Below are 19,922 nucleotides of genomic sequence, written 5' to 3' on the forward strand. Positions count from 1 at the left end.
CTTCGCCATAATCTATAGTCATTGTGAATTGATTCAATTGTTTTGTCCATGGATGGCCAATAAGACGACTGTTGTATTATAACTCCAAAGTAAACTATGTGGTAGGAATAACTGACAGATTCACCAAAGAGCTTGAAAGTGTGTACTACAGTGGCTTGTCTTCTAGGTGGTTTGGATGTTATTATGCTAATATGGATAATATGATGTAAGGCATGAAAGAGAGCTTGTCATTTAAGATGTACCGAGATACAGATTGGGAATTCAGAATAATGGGAGGCAGGAAAAGAGGCAGAGAGATGGAGAAAGAGAGAGAGAGAAGGAATAAGAGAGGCTGAGCTCTCAACAGATACTGTTCGCCGCTGCTGTCTTTTTAAACTCTCTGGCTCCTCCCATCACGACTGGTGAAAGAAGGAGAGACAGAGAGAGAAAGAGAGCGAGAGTCATTTCTGGCAGTCACCTGAGCCACTCGATAAACTCCTGCTCCTAGCAACCCGCATCCGCCAGTGAGTGAGGGGGCGAGAGGAGGGGACTGAGGGAGAGTGTCGAGCAAGAGACAGGGAAAGAGAGAGGGGGAGAGAAAGAGAGAAAAAGAGGCGATGATTGTGTGTGATTGCATGTGTGTGTGAGCTACAGGGCTCACACATAAAGACAGAGGGACCATATCTTCTTCAGAACCAGGCTGTCGTCACGGACAAGGGGAGGCGTCGCCGTAGAGACGGAGGCAACGGCGGCAGCCTCAACACCCTGGATCAGCCGTCAACGCAGCAATACAAGCTTCCTGGAGGAAGGGATTCCCAGGCTTGTTCTTCTTGTGCCTTGTCGTCTTCTTCCTCTTCTTCTTCTTGCTAATGGATGGAAATTCTCCTGCTGGCTGGAAAGTCAGAGAGGTATGGGAGGGTGTAGAAAAGACACATTAAAAGAGAATGGAAGAAGGAAAGAGCATGAGCTTATGCGTGTGCATGTGTGCGAGTGTCAGAACAAGACAGAACAAGGTTGTCGGCAACAGTGCTGGCAGGATGAGGGGTAAAGCACTCCGTTACTGCCTCATTGGGAGCCAAAGACAAAATTAGTCTTCGCTGCTAACCAGTCCAGGGACCAAGTTCTCTGTCTTCACCTGCAGTCGTTGTCTTAGGTCACTATCTGTCTGAGGCCAGGGCAGTGTTTTGTTCTTTTATTTTATCCTTCAGTTTGCCAATCACAGTCCTTAAAAAAGTTAGTTGGAAAAGATAAACAGATACGTGAGATTGTGTAGGTGAAGGTATGGCAATGATAGATGGGTATATAGACCGGAGGGGCAAAAGAAAGAAAGCAAGAGGATGAACCATTCTCCTTCGTGTCTCCTTAGGTGCCATGTGACGAGTGAATGGTCCTCTCCTCTTAATCACCCTTGGGGAGCAGATATGGGATTTACCACCTCTGGCCACTTCTGAAAAAGAAAAAAGAAGGAAAGAAAGAAAGAAAACTGCATTTCTCCCCTGGGAAACAATTTCCATGTGGCCTGGATGCCATTCGCTTTCAAACGGAATTGAATCAAAAGCAATTTTCGTGAAAAAGCGTTTTTATTTATTTATTTATTTTTTTTAAGCAATTTGGAAAAGCCACGGTTCTATCACCATGAGGAGAGGCAATAGACTCGATTTGGGATCAAGGACATGTTAATGGTGCTCAAGGCTGGAGAGGCTGGATACACATGTCACTGTCCAAAAAGTCTTCATCGTACATGTCCTCCTAGGGCTGCCATTGTAAGTATAATTGTCGTTATGTCTTGCTGGTAATATGTAGATGAATACGGTTTTGCAAAAAGGCACACCTACACAGAGACAAGCATGCTATCCTTTCTTCGAACGAGGAAGGACACATCTGAATGATTTGGTTGAAATGGTTGCATGCTGTAAAGCCTGACTAGCTGTTTTATTTATTTATTTATTTTTTATGTAAGCTAACCTTGAATATGTCTGCCAGTTCTCTCTGTTTGGTTTAAACCCACACTCTGCTTAAAGAAGGTGTGCAAAGGACATCTTGGGAAATCTGGTCTACTGAAATCTGTTGCCTTTTCTTTCCCTTTTCAAAAAGATTTACAAAGCAGAGATCTTTGGCACATTTTTTTAAATCTTAAAAAAGCCTCTGCAGTTTATTGAAATCAAAATTAATCTCTGAAGCATTTTTTTTCTGGGCAGGATTTTGCATGGATGCAGGTGATAAAAAGGACCTTAGACAATCATAGAGCCTCTTCCTTGATTAGCAATATGAATTCTTTCAAACAACTAGACAGAAAGTAATGTCATTATATAGAAAATTGCAGCAGATGTCCATATATAATAAGTCACCCATCAGAAATAAATGCTGTAACCAAACTTTTTCCACATGACCCCATTTTTTTTGTCTTAGATTCCATGTACTTGGATCGCACCATTCAGGACTTATCTCGGATTTAAGACCTTTTATATGACCCCCATATTGTCCTCTCTACTATCCTCTTCCTGCGAAGCTCTTGGACGTCCCACAGTGCTGTGCAGGAGGAGGCTTGTGCCCAGGCCCCACCAGCTTTCCTGGCTCTGCGGGTGTTTTTAAAATGTTGGAGCCTGCCTGCGTGGCCCGAGCCCGAGATCGGATCAGTGATCGGATCAGTAGCACTGCGGCTCCTGGCGGCCCCAGACATGGGCCACGGCTCGGCCTGCCCCCGTGCTCAGCCCTCCGCCCACCCGCCCCTGCTCCGCCTGTGAAGGATGTCCAAGAGTCGAGCTCCTGCCCAGGAACCCTCTGAGATCCCCAGCCAGAGAGAGCGCATCCGCAGCCACATGAAGATGGTGATCGAGCAGCTGGAAGGCATTCTCATAGAGCTCAAAGATGTGGCCAAAGAGCTGCGGGAGGTAAGACTGCTTCCAAGTTGTAGGGGACTTTGGGAGTTTTCTGAGTAACATGGGGTTTGATTTTTAAGCTGCAAAATTGATGTGGCACTTATATACCCTTGTCCTAAGTATATGATTAGCTTAATCGAAGAATCTGGAAGTCGGATGCTTAAGGGCTTTGAGACTTTAGTCTATTTGGGCGAAACGGTTTTGGATTTTGGAGGCAGAACGTGAGGCTGAGAAATATGTGCAATAGAGGAGAGGGAGGTAGAGCACTGAGGTGTACTAGGTAGGATTTGGCCCAGCAATCGTTATGTAAGCACTTTGCTATCAGCTGGATTCCTACTGTATTCTACCAAGTGCCATGGAAACAAGATCAAAAGATTCCATTGTGCGTGTTTGTGTGTGCGTGTGTGTTTGTGTATCTGTATGTGTCGGATATAACTACAAATAAGTTGTGTGTATGTGTCAATGTTAGGCTTCAGCTGAATAAGAAAGTGAAAGTGTTACATGTGTGTGTACGTTCACGCATGATAGAAAGCGATAAGAAGATGAGAGAGTGTTTGTTTAGAGCTGTGATCGAGGTGCTAGAATAACATTAACGGCTAGAGGATGTTCGTATGGCTTATGTGAGAAGGAATAATGTGCATATTGAAGTCTCTTGTGGTGTACAAGACATAAAAAAATGAAAGGCAATGAGTCCTCCTGTGTGTGTGTGTGTGTGTGTGTGTGTGTGTGTGTGTGTGTGTAGGTGTTTGTCAGCTCCTTAGTCTATATGAAAAAGGAGACTAGTGTGTGCATGTCTGCATGGAATAACAAAGCAAGTCTGACCCTGAATGTCAGAATAAGATCTGCTTGTCCTAGACTCTGTCCTATCCTTCGCAGCAAGGGGCTGGAAACCTTAATAAAAACGACCCAAAGTTGAAAGAGAGAGTGTGTGTGTGTGTGTGTGTGTGTATGTATGTGACAGACAAAAAAAGGCAAACAGAGAGCCGCGGGGGAACACATTCTCAAAGATGTATCTCTATCTACAATTTCATTTTCAATTCATCACTCATTCTATCTCTGCGCCCCCGCTCGCTTGATCACCTGCAACACCTCTCTGTATTTGGCCTCATGTAGGATCCCCCCAGAGGCAGCCGGACCTGTACTCTGTCACGCTGATCCCCCTCTGCATCCCATCATCCCTTTTACAGGAGTGTGTCTCAGTCAAGAGAGAAAAAAAGGCCGCACTACGGCGCATTGTACAACGCCGCTTGCTCTCCAGACGCTAACGTGATTGATGATCATCGGAGGCAAGCGCTGCAAAGATCGCTAGCTCCAGCTATTTATAAACACCACAGCTAGCCACTGTCCTGCACATGCACCCACTTCCCATATGCATACACCACTATAAATAGATGCCGGCACATGAACAATAATTATGAAAAAAATAATAATTAAACAAAATTTTGCACGCTGAGAAACAGTTGACGAATACCACCTTCTGTCGTGGTGATGACATCGTAACATCATCCTGGTTGCAGTGATAGCCACGTGCTGATTTTTCAGAGCGTATTTTCTCATCCTGTGTAATATTGTTCCATAAAATCTCTAATCTTTTCTAATGCAAGATTGGGAATTAGATATATGGCAGGTGTCTGCCAAATTACTGATAAACGATTGTGTTAGATGGTATTGCTTGTATACATTTAACGATATACATGTGATGTGTCCATGAGGTAGCAGGTAAACCTCACTTGGGCTTCCCAGTTACGATATTGTCCATTTTAAAGACGTGTTGCTCGGTCGCTGGCCAAATATTGACCCGATGCCTGGCAGAACAGCATGACTGGATTGTTGTTGACCTAGATGTCCCATCAGACAATTAAATAAAAAGTAAGAAAAATATGTGTGTGTGTGTGTGTGTGTGTGTGTGTGTGTGTGTGTGTGTGTGTGTGTGTGTGTGTAGGAGAGAGCAAAAGTGCGAGAGAAGACTTATGCAACTCAGCCGGTAACTTACATAAAATAACACAAGCAGTTGGGAGTTACAGTAGTCATCAAGCCTGCCATTCTGGAAGAGTGTGCAATCTTACACATTGCAGAAATCTACTCGTATTGCTACTTTGCTAGCGCAACACACAGTACGAGAGCTTAATTTGGCCATTGCCTTTCAGCCACTTGCAACACAAATTTCTAAAGGTCACGACTGGATCTTCTATTATTATTCATTGCCTAGATGTAAAAAAACAAAAAAAAAACAAGCGCTTGCTAAATGAGTTCGGTATATTTGCTCAAGTAGTTCACCTAAACACAGTGGATTCACTGTTGTTGAATATTCTGGATTAATTGCAATTCTAAATTATATATACTAAAAGTATTGTGACACCTGACTTTCCCAGCCGTATGTATTTCTTCCCCAAATTGTTTGCACAATGTTGGAAGCATACAATTGTATAGGATGCCAGTGGATGCGGTAGCATTACATTTGCCCTTTACTTGAACTAGGAGACCCAAATCTGTTCCAGCATGGCAATACCACTGTGCATAAATCCAGCTCAATGAAGACACAGTGTACATGGGATGGAGTGGAAGATCTTGAATGGGCTGCTATAAAGTTAATAACCCCTAATTGGATAAATTGAAATACTGAATGCACCCCAGGTCTTTGCACCCTACATCAGTCCTTGACTTTACTAACACTCTTGCTGAATGAGCACAAATCACTAAAACAACACTACAAAATCTAGTGGAACATCTCAGATGACTGGATATAACTGCAATAACAACAAACTATGAAATGGGATGTACAAATAACACATAGAAATCTTATGGTCAATAGTGTAATGGTAAATAATGTAATAATACACCGACTAGACATAACATTATAAGCAGTGAAGTGAATCACACTGATTATCTCTTTATCATGGCACCAGTTTGTGGGTGGGGTATATTAGGCTACAAGTGAACATTTTGACCTTAAAGTTTGTGTTAAAAGCAGGAAAAATGGGCAAGCATAAGGATTTGAGGGAGTTTGACGAGGGCCAAAATGTGATGTCTAAACGACTGAGTAAGAGCATCTCCAAAACTGCAGCTCTTGTCAGCTTTTCCCAGTCTGCAGTGGTCAGTATCTATCAAAAGTGGTCTATGGTAGAAACAGTGGTAAACCGGTGACAGGGTCATGGGCAGCCAAGGATCACTGATGCATGTGGGGAGTGAAGGCTGGTCTGTGTGGTGTGATCCAACAGATGAGCTCTGTAGCTCAAATTGCTGAAGAAGTTAATGCTGTTAATGCTTGACAGGTTACAACTGTTTTAGCAGCAAAAGGTGCTCACAATTCTCTCTAGAGTCTTGTTATCCAAGACGATGCAGTTCCCAAACCAGGCAGTGATGTAGCTGCTAAGGATGCTCTCAATGGTCCCTCTGTAGAACATAGTTAGAATGAAGGAGGGAGATGGGCTTTCCTCAGACTTCTCAGGAAGTAGGGATGCTACTGGGCTTTCTTGGTGATGGAGCTGGTGTTGAGTGACCTGGTGAAGTTCTCTGCTAGATGAATACCAAGGAATTTTGTGCTCTTGAAGATCTACATGGAGAATCCATAAATGATCAGTGGAGAATGGCTGCTCTGTGCTCTCCTAAGGTCAGCAACCATCTCAATGGTTTTGTCAATGTTAAGAGACAGGATGTTGACACTTCACCAGGCAGTTAACTGTTTCACCTCCTCTTTGTATGCTGACTTGCCGTTCCTGCTGATGAGACCCACCACGATCGTGTCATCGGCAAACTTGATGATGTGATTTGAGCTGTGCATTGCTACACAGTCATGAGTCAGCAGAGTAAACAGCAGTGGGTTGAGCATACAGCCCTGAGGAGCCCCAGTGCTCAGTGTGGTGGTGCTGGAAATTCTGTTTCAGATTCAGACTGACAAGTTGTCTTATAGTTCTTGATCGCCAGGATGCCCTGTCACATGCGCCGGGTATTTCCACTGTCCTGGAAGTTGCAATATATTCTTTTGGTTGGAGCGTGTCATAATGGTCTTTGGGATGATCAAATCATCAATGCACTTGCTGATGTAGCTGGTCACTGATAATGTGAACTCCCCCAAGTTGATGGAATCGCCGTTGGTTGCAGCTTTTCTAAACATGTTCCAGTCAGTGCACTCAAAACAGTCCTGAAGAGCAGAGGTGACTCCTGCTGGCCAGGTTTTCACCTGTTTTAGAACCGGTTTAAAGCGTCTGACGAGTGGTCTGTATGCTGGAATTCTGTCCTGAGATTTGCATGGTTGAAATCTCCAGCGATAATAAACAGTCCGTCGGGATGAGTATTCTGCACATTGCTAATAGCCCCATAGAGTTCACACAGTGCCTCCTTAGCATTAGCGCTGGGGGGAATGTACACTCCGACAATGAAAGCAGTGGCAAATACCTGTGGTAAATGAAATGGCCTGCATCTTCATCATCTACAGTCACAAACTTCACTAGCAATACCTGGAGACAAGCACAAAGTTCTTGCACCTTTCCATGTTAATATAAACACACATGCCACCACTGTGTGTCTTACCGCACAGAGCTAGCCATCTAGCTGAATGGCAGATGATTGACCAAATGTGCTGGGTTTGATCTATATTTGATTTTAGCCAGCTAGCTAGATTTAGCCTCAGATATACACAATGCCTAAGGTAAAGCCCTTACATTTATCCCAGTGTAGGACACCTGAAGTGTGCTGTGCTGCGAGATTTTTACCAGACCTTATATCAAGCAAGCTAACATGAGCTGACTAGTTTGTTCTGTAGGCTATGTGCTATTTGTGACCTTTGAGAACGAGCTAAGGCATCAGCAATGCACCGGCACTGCTCTTGAAACAGGCATTCAGAGTGAGAGCCAACCCGCTGACAGTAGCTAAATAACAAGTTCCTGCTGATAGGGTTTGCTCTTTCATCTGCTATTCAGGAGCTTTGATGGTCACATTGATGTGCGCAATAAAAAAAGTTTTTTTCTTTTATTATTATTCTCAGGATACTTTTTCAGATCCTGAGGAGTTGAAAATATCTGAGTCATGTTCGCTTTGGGAGCCAGTTTTGAATCTGATTTTTTTATTTTTTTGTCGTGCCACTTTTTCTAGAGGAGAGGCACAAAATTCTACAGTCGCAGATGCTGTAGATTGAAACTTATCAGGGGCATACTGTGTACTTGTAAATCATTAGTCATTTGCAGGTGGATCTGCAGAAACATAAGCATTTATATTTACATTTACAGCATTTGGCAGATGCCCTTATCCAGAGTGACTTACATTTTGTCATTTCATACAACTGAGCAGATGAGGGATAAAGGCCTTGCTCAAGAGCCTAGCAGTGGCAGCTTGAACTCACAACCTTTCCATGAGAAGTCGATCATCTTAACCAGTGAGCTACTTTTTTTCATCTTCTACTTCTTCTTCTTCTTTCAGCCACTCCCATTAGGGGTCACCACAGCAGATCATCCATCTCCAAACCCCCCTTTTCTCTACATCTTTCAAACCAACTACCTGCATGTCCTCCCTCACCACATCCATAAACCTCCTCCTTGGTCTTTCTCTTTTCCTTCTTCCTGGTGACTCCATCCCCAGCATTCTCTGACCGATATACCCCATGTCCCTTCTCTGCACATGTCCAAACCATCTTAATCGAGCGTCTCTTATTTTGTCCCCAAAACGTCCTACATGCGCTGTCCGTTTCCCATAATCATCACAATTGTAATGTTTCTAATATTATCAAATGGACATGAATAAAGCAACGATGTCCATTTAACAGACATGACATTATGACATTATAACATGATGACTGGTGAAGTGATCACTAATTATCTCTTAATCTTGGCACTTGTTAGTAGGTGGGATATATTAGGTAGAACGTGAAGATTTTGTCCTCAAAGTTAAGGTGTTGGAAGCTGGAAAAATGGATAAGTGTAAGGATTTAAGTGAATTTGACATGGCCCAAATCTTGATATCTAGATGCTTTTGTCAGATTATCTCCAAAACTGTAGCTCTTGTGGACTTTTCCTGTTGTGCAGTGGTCAGTTTCTAACAAAAGGGGTCTAAGGAAGGAACAGTGGTGAACCGGTAACAGGGTCATAGGTGGCCAAGCCTCATTGATGCACGTGGGGGGTGAAGACTTGTCCGTGTGGTCTGATCCAACAAGTGAGCTCCTGTAGCTCAAATTGCTCAAAGATAATGTTGTTAATGCTCGACAGGTCAGAACTGTTTTATCAGCATAAAGGGGACCAACACAATATTAGGCAGATAGTCATAATGTAATGCCTGAACAGTGGTCATAAAGTTATGCCTGATCTGTGTAAATAAAAAAACGAAATATATAACCAACTAAATAAGTAACTAACTTAATAAAGTTTCATTTAATTTTCTCAATGTGAAAACAATCCCCCTTTGATGGTGCCTTACCTCAAACAAGCCCCAAAGCATTGCTTTAGCTACGATTATTTTCTTTTAATGGACTCCAGCACTGCATGAGATCTCTAACAAGAAATAGCCTCTTGTGGGTAAAGGAAAAGTAATTGTTGTCATTGCTACAACAAATATGCTCTCAAACAGGGGGGTTGGGGCTCGCAGTAGTTACAGGCAAATTGAACAATCAATACATTTTATTAACAAGTAAATAATGTGGTTCTTTTTTTTTTTCAATACTATAACGGTCACAGAGATGAACTCCCGGAGACTACGATGAAAAATTAATAATAATAATTTCAGCGGAATCAGAAATGAGTAAATGAAAGAGAATAAAAATACAAAACTTTGTATTCCCAGACACACCTACGACCAAACTTGTCCAGAAATAACACTTGTACAGACAATTGTGGCTCTTTGCTGTCTCATGGTAGAAAAAGGTTAAAGATCTGAGATACAACAATTTTCTGAAAGGTCAAACATTCCTGTCTGGTGATTCAGATTTAAGCAGTGCTCAGGCATATAAAATGTTTCAAAATAAGAGTCCGGGTAAAGATGGACATCTGCAGCTAGTTGCACTAACGTTTTATAGCATGTCAGGGGGTTTCTCTGTTGTGTTCAACTCTGCTTATGGACACCTGAGCATCAGATTTGTATAGGATTTGTAAGCATTTTGCTGTTACAATAACCTCCACTCTTCTGGGAAGATGTTCCACTAGACTTTGGAGTGTGGTTGAGGAGATTTGTGTTCATTTAGCCACAAGGGCATTAGTGAGATCAGGTACCAATATAGAGTGTTCCAGAGGTGCAGTCAGTGTTCCAGTTCATCTCATAGGTGTTCAATAGGCCGACCCATGTAAAACAAATCTTCATGGAGCTGGCTTTGTGCAAAGGGACAATTTCATGCTGGAACAGGTTTGGGTCTCCTAGTTCATGTGAAGGGAAAATTTAATGCTACTACATCCAAAGACACTCTGTGCGCCTTTATATTTAACAGTTTAAAGAACAAAATATTGCTAAAAAAAGTCAGGCATTTCTCAGTTCTTCAGCTGAAAAAATCAAATCAGTTTTAGGTCTTGATACAATCCAAAGAGATTTGTGCCAATAACAGAAAGCTGATTGGCTGTTGCATGTTGGTCTTTTTTGTAGTCATAATCCAGCAAATACATTTTCGATTAAAAAAAGATAGAACTACAACACCACGGAAACAAAAAACCACCCAACCCATTCGAAGGGCTGCCTGAGCATTTTGCTGTGCATTCGAGGTGGCGTTACATGGACGACGGAAAATTAAGAACTGTTTAAAATAATTTAAGACCTAGAACAGCGAACTTAAGACTTTTAGATTTTAACTTAAGAAAATTTAGATTTTCAAATTTGATATATGTTTTGATATTATGATATTAATGTTGGAACAACATCACTTGGTGCTATGGACCCTAAAAACAATCACAGTGTCCATTGTCATTACAAGCTATGCTCTGATACAGGATCTGAATTCATACCCTTTAAGCAGACTGTAAAACTCAAATTTTACTCACACTCCTTGCATCTTTTTAATTCTTTGTGCAAAACAATGGTTATTGGTGTAATTAGCAAACCCCAGTTTGTCAATGTGGAACATTTTCTTCTGTCATCAAACTACGGTGTAAATTTGCAGAGAAAATTGATAGTTTGTCCTTGTGCTTGGTTCAGTGCTCGCTCTATTGGTTTTGTATATAGATGTGTTTCCATCAGACATCTTTCTTGGTGATGGGAAGAATAAGAATTCTGACACTTTTTAAATGGTTTCTTTTTTTTTTAATGATAGTATGTTATACAGTACGTTGAAGGCTTAAATTGTACACTACAATAGATCAGTGGAAAATAAGAAATAGTCAATAGTCAATAGTTAGTTCTCTATATTTGGGCAATTGGAAAACGATGCCTCTGAGCTGACTAACAGGAGTTTATTTTTGTTCCTGGAATATCTAGTTTCATGGTCATAAGGAACTGCATGGTTGAATGCAAACCTGGTTAATATTGTATTCTCTATTGATGTTGTACTGTACCTGGACATCATGAACACCATGTATACACTGTTTTCTCCCCTGCCAGAAATGCGCATGAGCAGGTGCTTTTCACGTTATTTCAGGTATATGCAAATGGTTATGAGCTAATGAGTCAAACAATGAACTAGAACTATTAGTTTGAGTTTGTATTTGTCAATCTGAGTTTGAATTAGGATATGAATATAAATATTTGGAGCATTCTCAGACACTGACCTTTGCAGAAAAAGGGATACAACATAAATACTTACCTATTACATATGTAGCATAATGCATACTACATGCACCATAGATCATGAAATGATTTTAAGCTGTTTTATTTCCATCTTTGCATTAAAGCCCAGGCAGAACTGCACCACCAGGATTGATGTGTTCCGGTTCACACTGAGTGCCTGAGTGGTTCAATAAATGCTCCGTGATCGGAGACATGCCTTATTCAATACACGATCTTAATCAAGCAAAACGCTTGGACAGAAAACTGAACCCGTATGATGCACTGTATGATCGCAAAACAGGCAGTGTCCTCTGGAGCCAGTAAGATGAATGAGAGGAACAAATAAAAGTCAGAGGAGAAATGGGTGGCAGATAAAAAGAACCAGGGGAAAAAAAGTTCCACCTCAAGGAAGTCCATACGCAGCATGTGGCATGTTCTTGCAAACAAGAGACTGGGGGTGCATGCATCTGGAGTCGGATCACATAGCACCGTGGACCACATTCGGTCTGGGAAAGAGAAGAAGCGAGCAGCATCGAGGGGTGTGAGGATACAGGCAGACAGTGAAAGAATACCAAGTAGAAAGTCTTTCACCCCCTGTGTTTTACCCAGCAGAGGTGTTGCGCCTGGAGGGGGACTCAGCTCATGGCACACACAACATCTTAAACTCTGAATTAAAGGCTGCTGCTTTCTCTGTTATATGGTTTACTCTGTTATATCTTGCTTCCTCCGACTCCAGGGGTGGGGAGACAACTTGATCCTGAGTGCACGGACTGCATGTTCATTACTAGGAAAGCTAAAAAAGAATCACTATCCATTACAGTGCATGTATCCTTGATTCCAAGCTTCTGGAGTTCCATAAAATATCTGCTGTGCTGGAACTGAGTGAAAAGTAATCTTGCAATGTAATAGTATGCAGAAAAGAAAAAAAAAAAAAAAAAATGCACTCATGGCTCAAATCGTATTCCAATGTTAGCGCCACTAAAAATCCCATCTTTGGCCTCTACCAGAACTGAGTTAAAATGTTCTATCCAGAAAATATTTTCTTGTATTCGAGTTCACAGCCATTAGTAATTCACATTAACTGAAAATATATAAAATATACAGTGCATCTGGTTTTTTCAAGGATCCTCACCCAAGTTGGACTGAGAATTCCAGTATACTGTAAAATTTCACATTTTAGTTATTTTTATAGCACCTCTCTATATGGAGGTAAACTTGCAGACATTTTTACAACCTTCATGTTGTCGCACAACTAATATTGCATGTATTAAAAAAAAAAAAAAAATGTGAAAAAGGGTTGCCCTTTGGCTGAGGAGGTAGCTTTACCTTTTCATTCCCTGAGCTCAGGTTGCTTTCATAGTTGCTTTGAATTTCTTCTGGATATGGAACGACAGTTCATCAAGGCACTCACGGGTGGTTGTGAAATTAGATGGCCTAGAATTTGACATCTATCAATATCTTGATAATGATATTATCATGGTTGAGCGATGCAATACAAAAAGTTCCCTCAGAGATGGCTTTGTAAGACTGATGAGGCGCAAACCATCCAATCGACCTGAAGATATGAGGTGGTATCGAAATGTTTCGAGACTAACGCTGATAATTGGTGCTATTCTGACTATGTGTGTTGCCATGTCTATGATTTCATCATTAACAGCAAGTTAGAACAAAAAAGAATACATGAAATTCTGTTTGAAACTGTCTAAATCTGCCACAGAGACCTATGACGATATTGTATACGCTTGACATACGGCGAAGTTGCAACCAGTCGTTTGTGGTGTTTCTAGAGGCACGCATGCCTCAGGAGTGGAAGAACATCACTGGAAGACAACAAGAGATCAGGAAGACCTTCAACGAGCTCAACTCCTTAAAATGTCAAAACCATCTCGCAACGAGTGCATGATGATCGTCGGAAAACGATTCACATGATCTCACTTCCCCACCCACCCTACTTGCCAGATTTTCTCAAGAGGAAGATCCAGCTCAAAGCTTGGTGTGGAAACATCGCAGAAGGTGCTTGACACGCTTCGAAAAGAAGATTTTCAGGACATATTCCAGAAGTGGCAGGATTGCTGGAAGCGCTGTGTGTAAACTTAGACAAATATAGGACTTTCTTGTAAACAGAGCCAGTCCCAAAACTTATTGATATCACCTTATATACAGGTAGCATCATTAGTGGTTTGTCTGTAATGAGTTTGTAATGCTTTATTAGCATTATGCCATATGTGGTTCTTCTCTAAGCTGTTATCACAGAGCTGGAGGCACACAGTTGTACAAGATGTCCATGCATTTTCCCTTCAGTTGAACTGGGAGACCCAAACCTGTTACAGCATGACAATGCCCCTGTGCACAAAGCAATCTCCATGAAGATATGGTTTACATGGTTTGAAGTGTTTGAATCTTGAGTGTCCCATTATTAAGTTTTGATAATTAATAATTATATTTGTATTCATAAATTTAATTATTTCAACATAAAACTCCATAAAAACAATTCTCTATAAGTTGTTTGGTCTATCATGCTATCCACGAAAGGCCAGGAAAACCACGGTAAAGCGGGGAATTACTGTACTTTGTTTTTTTGTTAAGCATGCACCTTTTTTTCTCTTGTTTGTGTTGTTTACAATGATTCTTAGGTTGCCGATTTTGGATTGCATCGATGTTGAGATTTCCGTGACGCATTTTAGTATGTAAAAATGCCTACACTTGCTATTGCATTTGCCTTTTGCTGACTCCAGTAGTGTACATTTCTCAAGCAAACTAAGCACACATGTAACAAGACTTTTTATTGAATGATCTTTCAACAAGAGCAAGCTAGTGCACCTCAGATGGTGATTATCAACCACCAAATCACTAACTGCCATGACAGATGTAAGCCAGTTTCCCTTTGGTCCCATTCTCCATGTGCTATAGCTGTGTCCAAATCTGACTGCCTGCTTTGTTCCAAATGAGTGCTTCGTACTGTCTTTTCTTGTCTGTGATGGAGACTTAGTTGGTTTGAGATCAGGGAAAGGTTTTTTGCCACATGTAAAGTCTCATATGATGGAGTCAACAACAACAATAATAATAGTAATAATAATAAAAGAAAACATTAGTCCACTTGATCTTGTTACCTAAACATAATCTCTAAATTGTATATCGTTATCCAAATTGACCACAAAATTCATACTTGTCTGTGTAGAACTTTTTTTTTTAACCTCAAGCCACCTCTGTCTTTATATCTGTTACTTGTCCAGACCTATTTCTCTTTGTTCTTGTCCTCATTTCTTTGAAATTAAATTCTAAAATTAATGAGTGCAACCTCTGAATTGGGTGCATAAGCTGAAGTGGAAGAGTGTTCAGAGTGTACACTACAGCTATCGACTTGTAATGTATCGTAGGGTCCTTAAGTCCATTTGTATCAAACCCTGGTGTATTTGTCGTCTTGGTGTAGCTAGTATGGGAGAGTGACATGACATTGTGTGTTTTATGTGCAGCCTGGTACACTGTATACAGTATGTGTGTATACCTTATGTGCTGATGCTTTGCAGAAATGCAATATATCCTGGTTATAGCATATATACAAAGCATTGATCTTATTTGTGTAATTATCTAAATATTTACTCATCTCTCTTTTTTTTTACAGTAAAAAGTATGAAGCCAAACTAAATTATATTGCAAAAAAACACATTTTTTAATTCAAATTTAAATCAATTTTTTTCTTTGATTATGACTCTACTAACAAAAGGACATTTGTGAAACTGCCCTTAAAGGTGGTTACTATATTACTATACCTTAAACACATAGGTGAAAAGCAGCATATGTACTGTAACTGTAATAAATGAACATCAATTGTCACCCAGATGATTATGGGATTCCCTTTTGAGTCTGGTTCCTCACAAGGTTTATTCCTAATATCATCTGAGTAAGTTTTTCCTTGCTGAAGGTGCCCTCAGGTTTGCTCATTGGGAACAAATGTACAATTTTAGAGCTCAAATGTCTTGGCTCTATTGTTACTCATTCTTCTATACAACTTTATAACTTTTCTGTAAAGCTGCTTTGAGACAATGTCTATTGAAATGTGTATATTGTATGATTTCTTGATCAAGAAGAAGATAAACCCTTCTTTTTTTACTCTAACAGACAATACACGTGTAATATGTACATTCCCCTACTTTACTGATGTACCACATGTCAGCATTTCTGAGCTTGTTCTTCTCTCATATACTGATTGTCAAAAAGAGGATGTGTTAATTATGTTTTACAACAATCCTGCCATCACCATCAGCTGCTGGTCGATATTGACATTGACACTGACATAACGCCATTAAAGAAACACTTACACTGCATTTACAATGTGTTTTTATTCAAGGGAGGAAGTGTTGACAGTTCAGTCCAGCAGTACATCTAGAACTCACTCACATCTTTTTTAATAAGTGCATTCAGGAAGATCACATTATTCTTTTGGGAACACTAAAACTCATTTATCAATATTTGAGCAGAAATGTTTTCATAAGTCAAAGCTAACAAAAAAGAATCCTCCATATTTTTTGTGCTTTGGTAATGTATACACCGACCAGTCATAACATTTTGACCTTATAACATTATAACTGGCAAATTAAAAACACTGATTTTCATCTCTTCATCATGCACCTGTTAATGGAATATATTTGGCAGCAAGTTAACATTTTGTCCTTTAGAAAAAAATGGGCATTTGTAAGGATTTGTGTGAATTTGACAAGGGTTTGACTTTTCCAGCCATATGTGGTCCCCAACTCAGAATTCACTAGGAGGGACAGCCAATCGGATTATTTCTCTATTCTCATTAACATAATCAGAACAGAAGCCAAACGTTTTTTTTTCCTCAGCTTCCTCAAAGTTGGAATCGCACAAGTATAAGAACTTTGTCTTATACAAGTCTTTGGATGCATGAATTTTTTCTTTACTTGAACTAGGAAACCCAAACCTGTTCCAGTATGTTTCATCCAAGTTTGCAGAAATCGTTTACATGGGTTGGAGTGGAAGATCTTGAGTGGCCTGCTATAGAGCTCTAAACTCTGACCTCTACCCTAGTGAACACCTTTTGAGATGAATTGGAACACTGACTGCAATCCAGGCCTTCTCACTTCACCTGACTTTACTAACACCCTTGTGGCTGAATGAGCACACATCTTTACAAGTGCACTACAAAAACAGGTGAACATCCTCTCAGAAAAGTGGATATTATAATACAAGCAAATGGAGACAAATTGTCAAGTCAAGTCAAGTGAAGTTTATTTCTATTGCGCTTTTCACAACAGGCATTGTCTTAAAGCAGCGTTACAGAATTTAAGAGTTAAGGTGAACGATGTGTATTAATCCCTGATGAGCAGCCATGGCGACTGTGGCAAGGAAAAAATCCCTTGGATGTTATGAGGAAGAAACCTTGAAAAGGAACCAGACTCAAAAGGGGAACCTCATCCTCATTTGGGTGACATTAAGAGTGTGATTATAGTCTTTAAACAATACAGAACACTGGAGAGTGAGAACTAACATGATCACTGGAGTATAAGATTATAAGTAATGTCCTTTCTACAGTCTTATACAGTCATTTGTGGTTATAAAACTTAAAGCTACTGAGCAACTCATAAAATTGCTCAACATTTGCGATCATCAAAGATCCAACACAGTGTCCAAACTCCACATGAAGTGGAATCCAACTGACGCTGGTACATCTCTAGATGGTTCGGGAGGGGTTTGAGGGGTCGGCATCTACTTCTTTAAAAGACCACAATCTTCATAAGGTGGGACATGACTGGGGCGGGAGCAATTGTGAAATAGGATGTTCATAAAGCACATTTAAAATGTATGGTCAGGTTTCCACAAACTTTTGTCTAAACAGTTTATAGTAAGCATATATAAATGTTCATAATGTATGTACTGTAGATGTGATCTAGATATATGAGCGCAGCTCTTTTTTAGCCCTATTGATCTTCTAATGAGGCTTAGGTTTCTGTTCTGTGATGATAGTATAATATTCTCTCGCCAAGTACTGAGAAAGAGATTGTATAAGGCAATTACGTTCATTTATCATTCTAAAATAAGCACCCCATAAAAAAAAAATATATATATATATATATATATATATATATATATATAATAACTGGGTGTGCACAATGTAACAGATGGGTTCTTTGTACAGCCTGCACATTAAACTGTAGGACTGATGATGGCTAGAGTTCAATCGATTTTGAAGCCTGACCCAAGTGCTTCAAAGGAATGTGCTCTGTGCCCAGTGGCAATGTCAGAAAGCACAAATGACTTCACATAGCAGAACTGCTGGACTAATACTCGCAAAGCTTCGACTGCACAGCAACTAAAATGCAAACTTCCAGGCTAATCACATCAGGCTACCAAAATGAAGGTGACTCTCTTTATAGTATAGAACATACACTATATGGGCAAAAGTCCTGGGACACCTGACCTACCATATGTGGTTCTTCTCCAAATTGTTACCACAAAGCTGGAGGCCCACAATTGCATAATATGTGTTTAGATGCGGTATAATTAAATTTTACGTTCACTCGAATTTAAAAACCCAAACCTGTCATGACATGACATGACAATGCCCCTGTGTACAAAGCGAGCTCCATGAAGATATGGTTTATATGGTTCGGTGAGGAAGATCTTTAGTGGCCTGATATAGAGCTCTGAACACAAACGTTCACAAGCACAATCTAGTAGAACATCTTTCCAGAAGTTTATAGGGAATTCAAATAATAAATTGGGACAAAATGTGGAATTGGATGTTCAAAAAGTACCTTCCATAATTACAGTATGACTATGTATCCACAAACTTTTGGCAATATAGTGTATAAGAAGCTCTAGATATCACTCCATACTCAAACATTTCTACAAATGTTATCAGGCATTGTTACTTGCATGCAGCACATCCTCTAAACGAGTAAATACGTAGAAACCTCTATAATGCAACAACATGAAATCTTTTTTTTTATGTGTTTAATGCTAATTTGTTGGTTGGTACTTGTTTTATTATTATTATTCCAGTGAGAACTTGTCCAGTGAGCAGCTGTCTGCTGTGCTAATGAGACGCTGCTAGCGTAGTTAAACAGAATTTGAGAAAAGTCGCATAACGATCAGGTTTATTGGGTAGATCCTAACAACAAAATGCATATTTTCTCACCCAACATTTTCTAGCAATTCCATGTCAATGAGAAATTTGGTGTCGAAGTATTAGAGGCTTTGGTGCAGAGACATGCACTCCTTACAAACACTCTTCACCCACCTGCCATCTGGATAAAAAACATACAGAGGCATCAGGACCCTCATGAACAGACTGTGCAAGTTATTCAAATTCTCAGTACAAACTGATTGAACACACTCAAACCTGTTTAACCATGTTTAAATGTATAGGGTTTTTTTTTATTATATGGACATATTTTGCACAAACACACATTGGGTATACTGGCCAGTATTTAAATTGGCAGTGGTAAACAAATGTAATTTGTTACTGTTCTTAAGAAACTTCTTCTTGTGTCTAAAGTGTTTCCATTTGGGAAAACTTTTACTTTAATTTCACACATTTCAAAGTCAAATATCTTTCTTTTTACTCAACTACATTGAGTAAACTGCAAAACCAGTTGTTCCTTTTTATTAAGAAGTGGATAAAAACTTAACTGGTCAAGCAGCCAGCAAACAAGCAATCAGGATTGAGTGCAAACTTGTTTTGATTTCCTCTTGGTGGTATCTACTCAGCACGACAATACAGTTCAGCATCAGTTAAACAGAAAGCAGAACATTAAGAAAGCAGGAAATTATGGAAGAAACTTCAGACTCGAACTTGCCACAGCACCTGTTGCCAAGTATTTGAAAATAAGGTTGTGGGCTCATGATTATTTTAATAGATATCAATTAGTGTTTGACTCATTAATATCAATGTATTAATAGATTGTTGTGCTGAGAGTAACATTAGAGTCTTTTCACATAAACTGGGTTGATTAAGTTGAGTTTACTGATAAAAATAATAATAGGAACATTATAGCTATAATAAATCCTAAAAGGGGAATAAAAGTCAGTAGGAGTAAGACAGGGTACATGTGTGTGAATGAGAGGGAGGGCAGTGGAGGGGTGTGGTTACAGGGAGAAGAGGTGGTGAAGGTGGAGGAGTTCAGGTACCTGGGGTCAACAGTGCAAAGTAATGGAGAGTTAGGGAAGTGAAAAAAAGAGTGCAGGCAGGGTGGAGTGGGTGGAGAAGAGTGATAGCAGGAGTGATTTGTGATAAAAGGTTATCTGCAAGAGTGAAAGGGAAAGTTTATAGGACTGTGGTGAGACCTGCGATGTTGTCAAGTCCAGTTTATTTCTATCGCGTTTACAACAGACATTGTCTCAAAGCAGCTTTACAAAATTTAAGAGTTAAGG

General features: G+C 40.1%; 1 protein-coding gene across 1 annotated transcript in view; it reads left to right on the forward strand.

Annotated features, from left to right (window-relative positions):
• Positions 1 to 411: 411 nt before the first annotated feature.
• insyn1 (inhibitory synaptic factor 1) overlaps positions 412 to 19,922 on the forward strand; it is an 85,590-nt gene continuing 66,079 nt past the window's right edge. The window contains exons 1-3 of the mRNA XM_083553130.1: positions 412 to 887; positions 1,346 to 1,742; positions 2,389 to 2,870. Of these exons, the coding sequence (XP_083409256.1) occupies positions 2,727 to 2,870 (144 nt within the window). The 5' untranslated portion in view covers positions 412 to 887; positions 1,346 to 1,742; positions 2,389 to 2,726. The remainder of the gene's footprint in view (positions 888 to 1,345; positions 1,743 to 2,388; positions 2,871 to 19,922) is intronic.

Source organism: Silurus aristotelis, assembly GCF_946808225.1.
Source record: "Silurus aristotelis genome assembly, chromosome: 10".
Lineage (NCBI taxonomy): Eukaryota > Metazoa > Chordata > Actinopteri > Siluriformes > Siluridae > Silurus > Silurus aristotelis.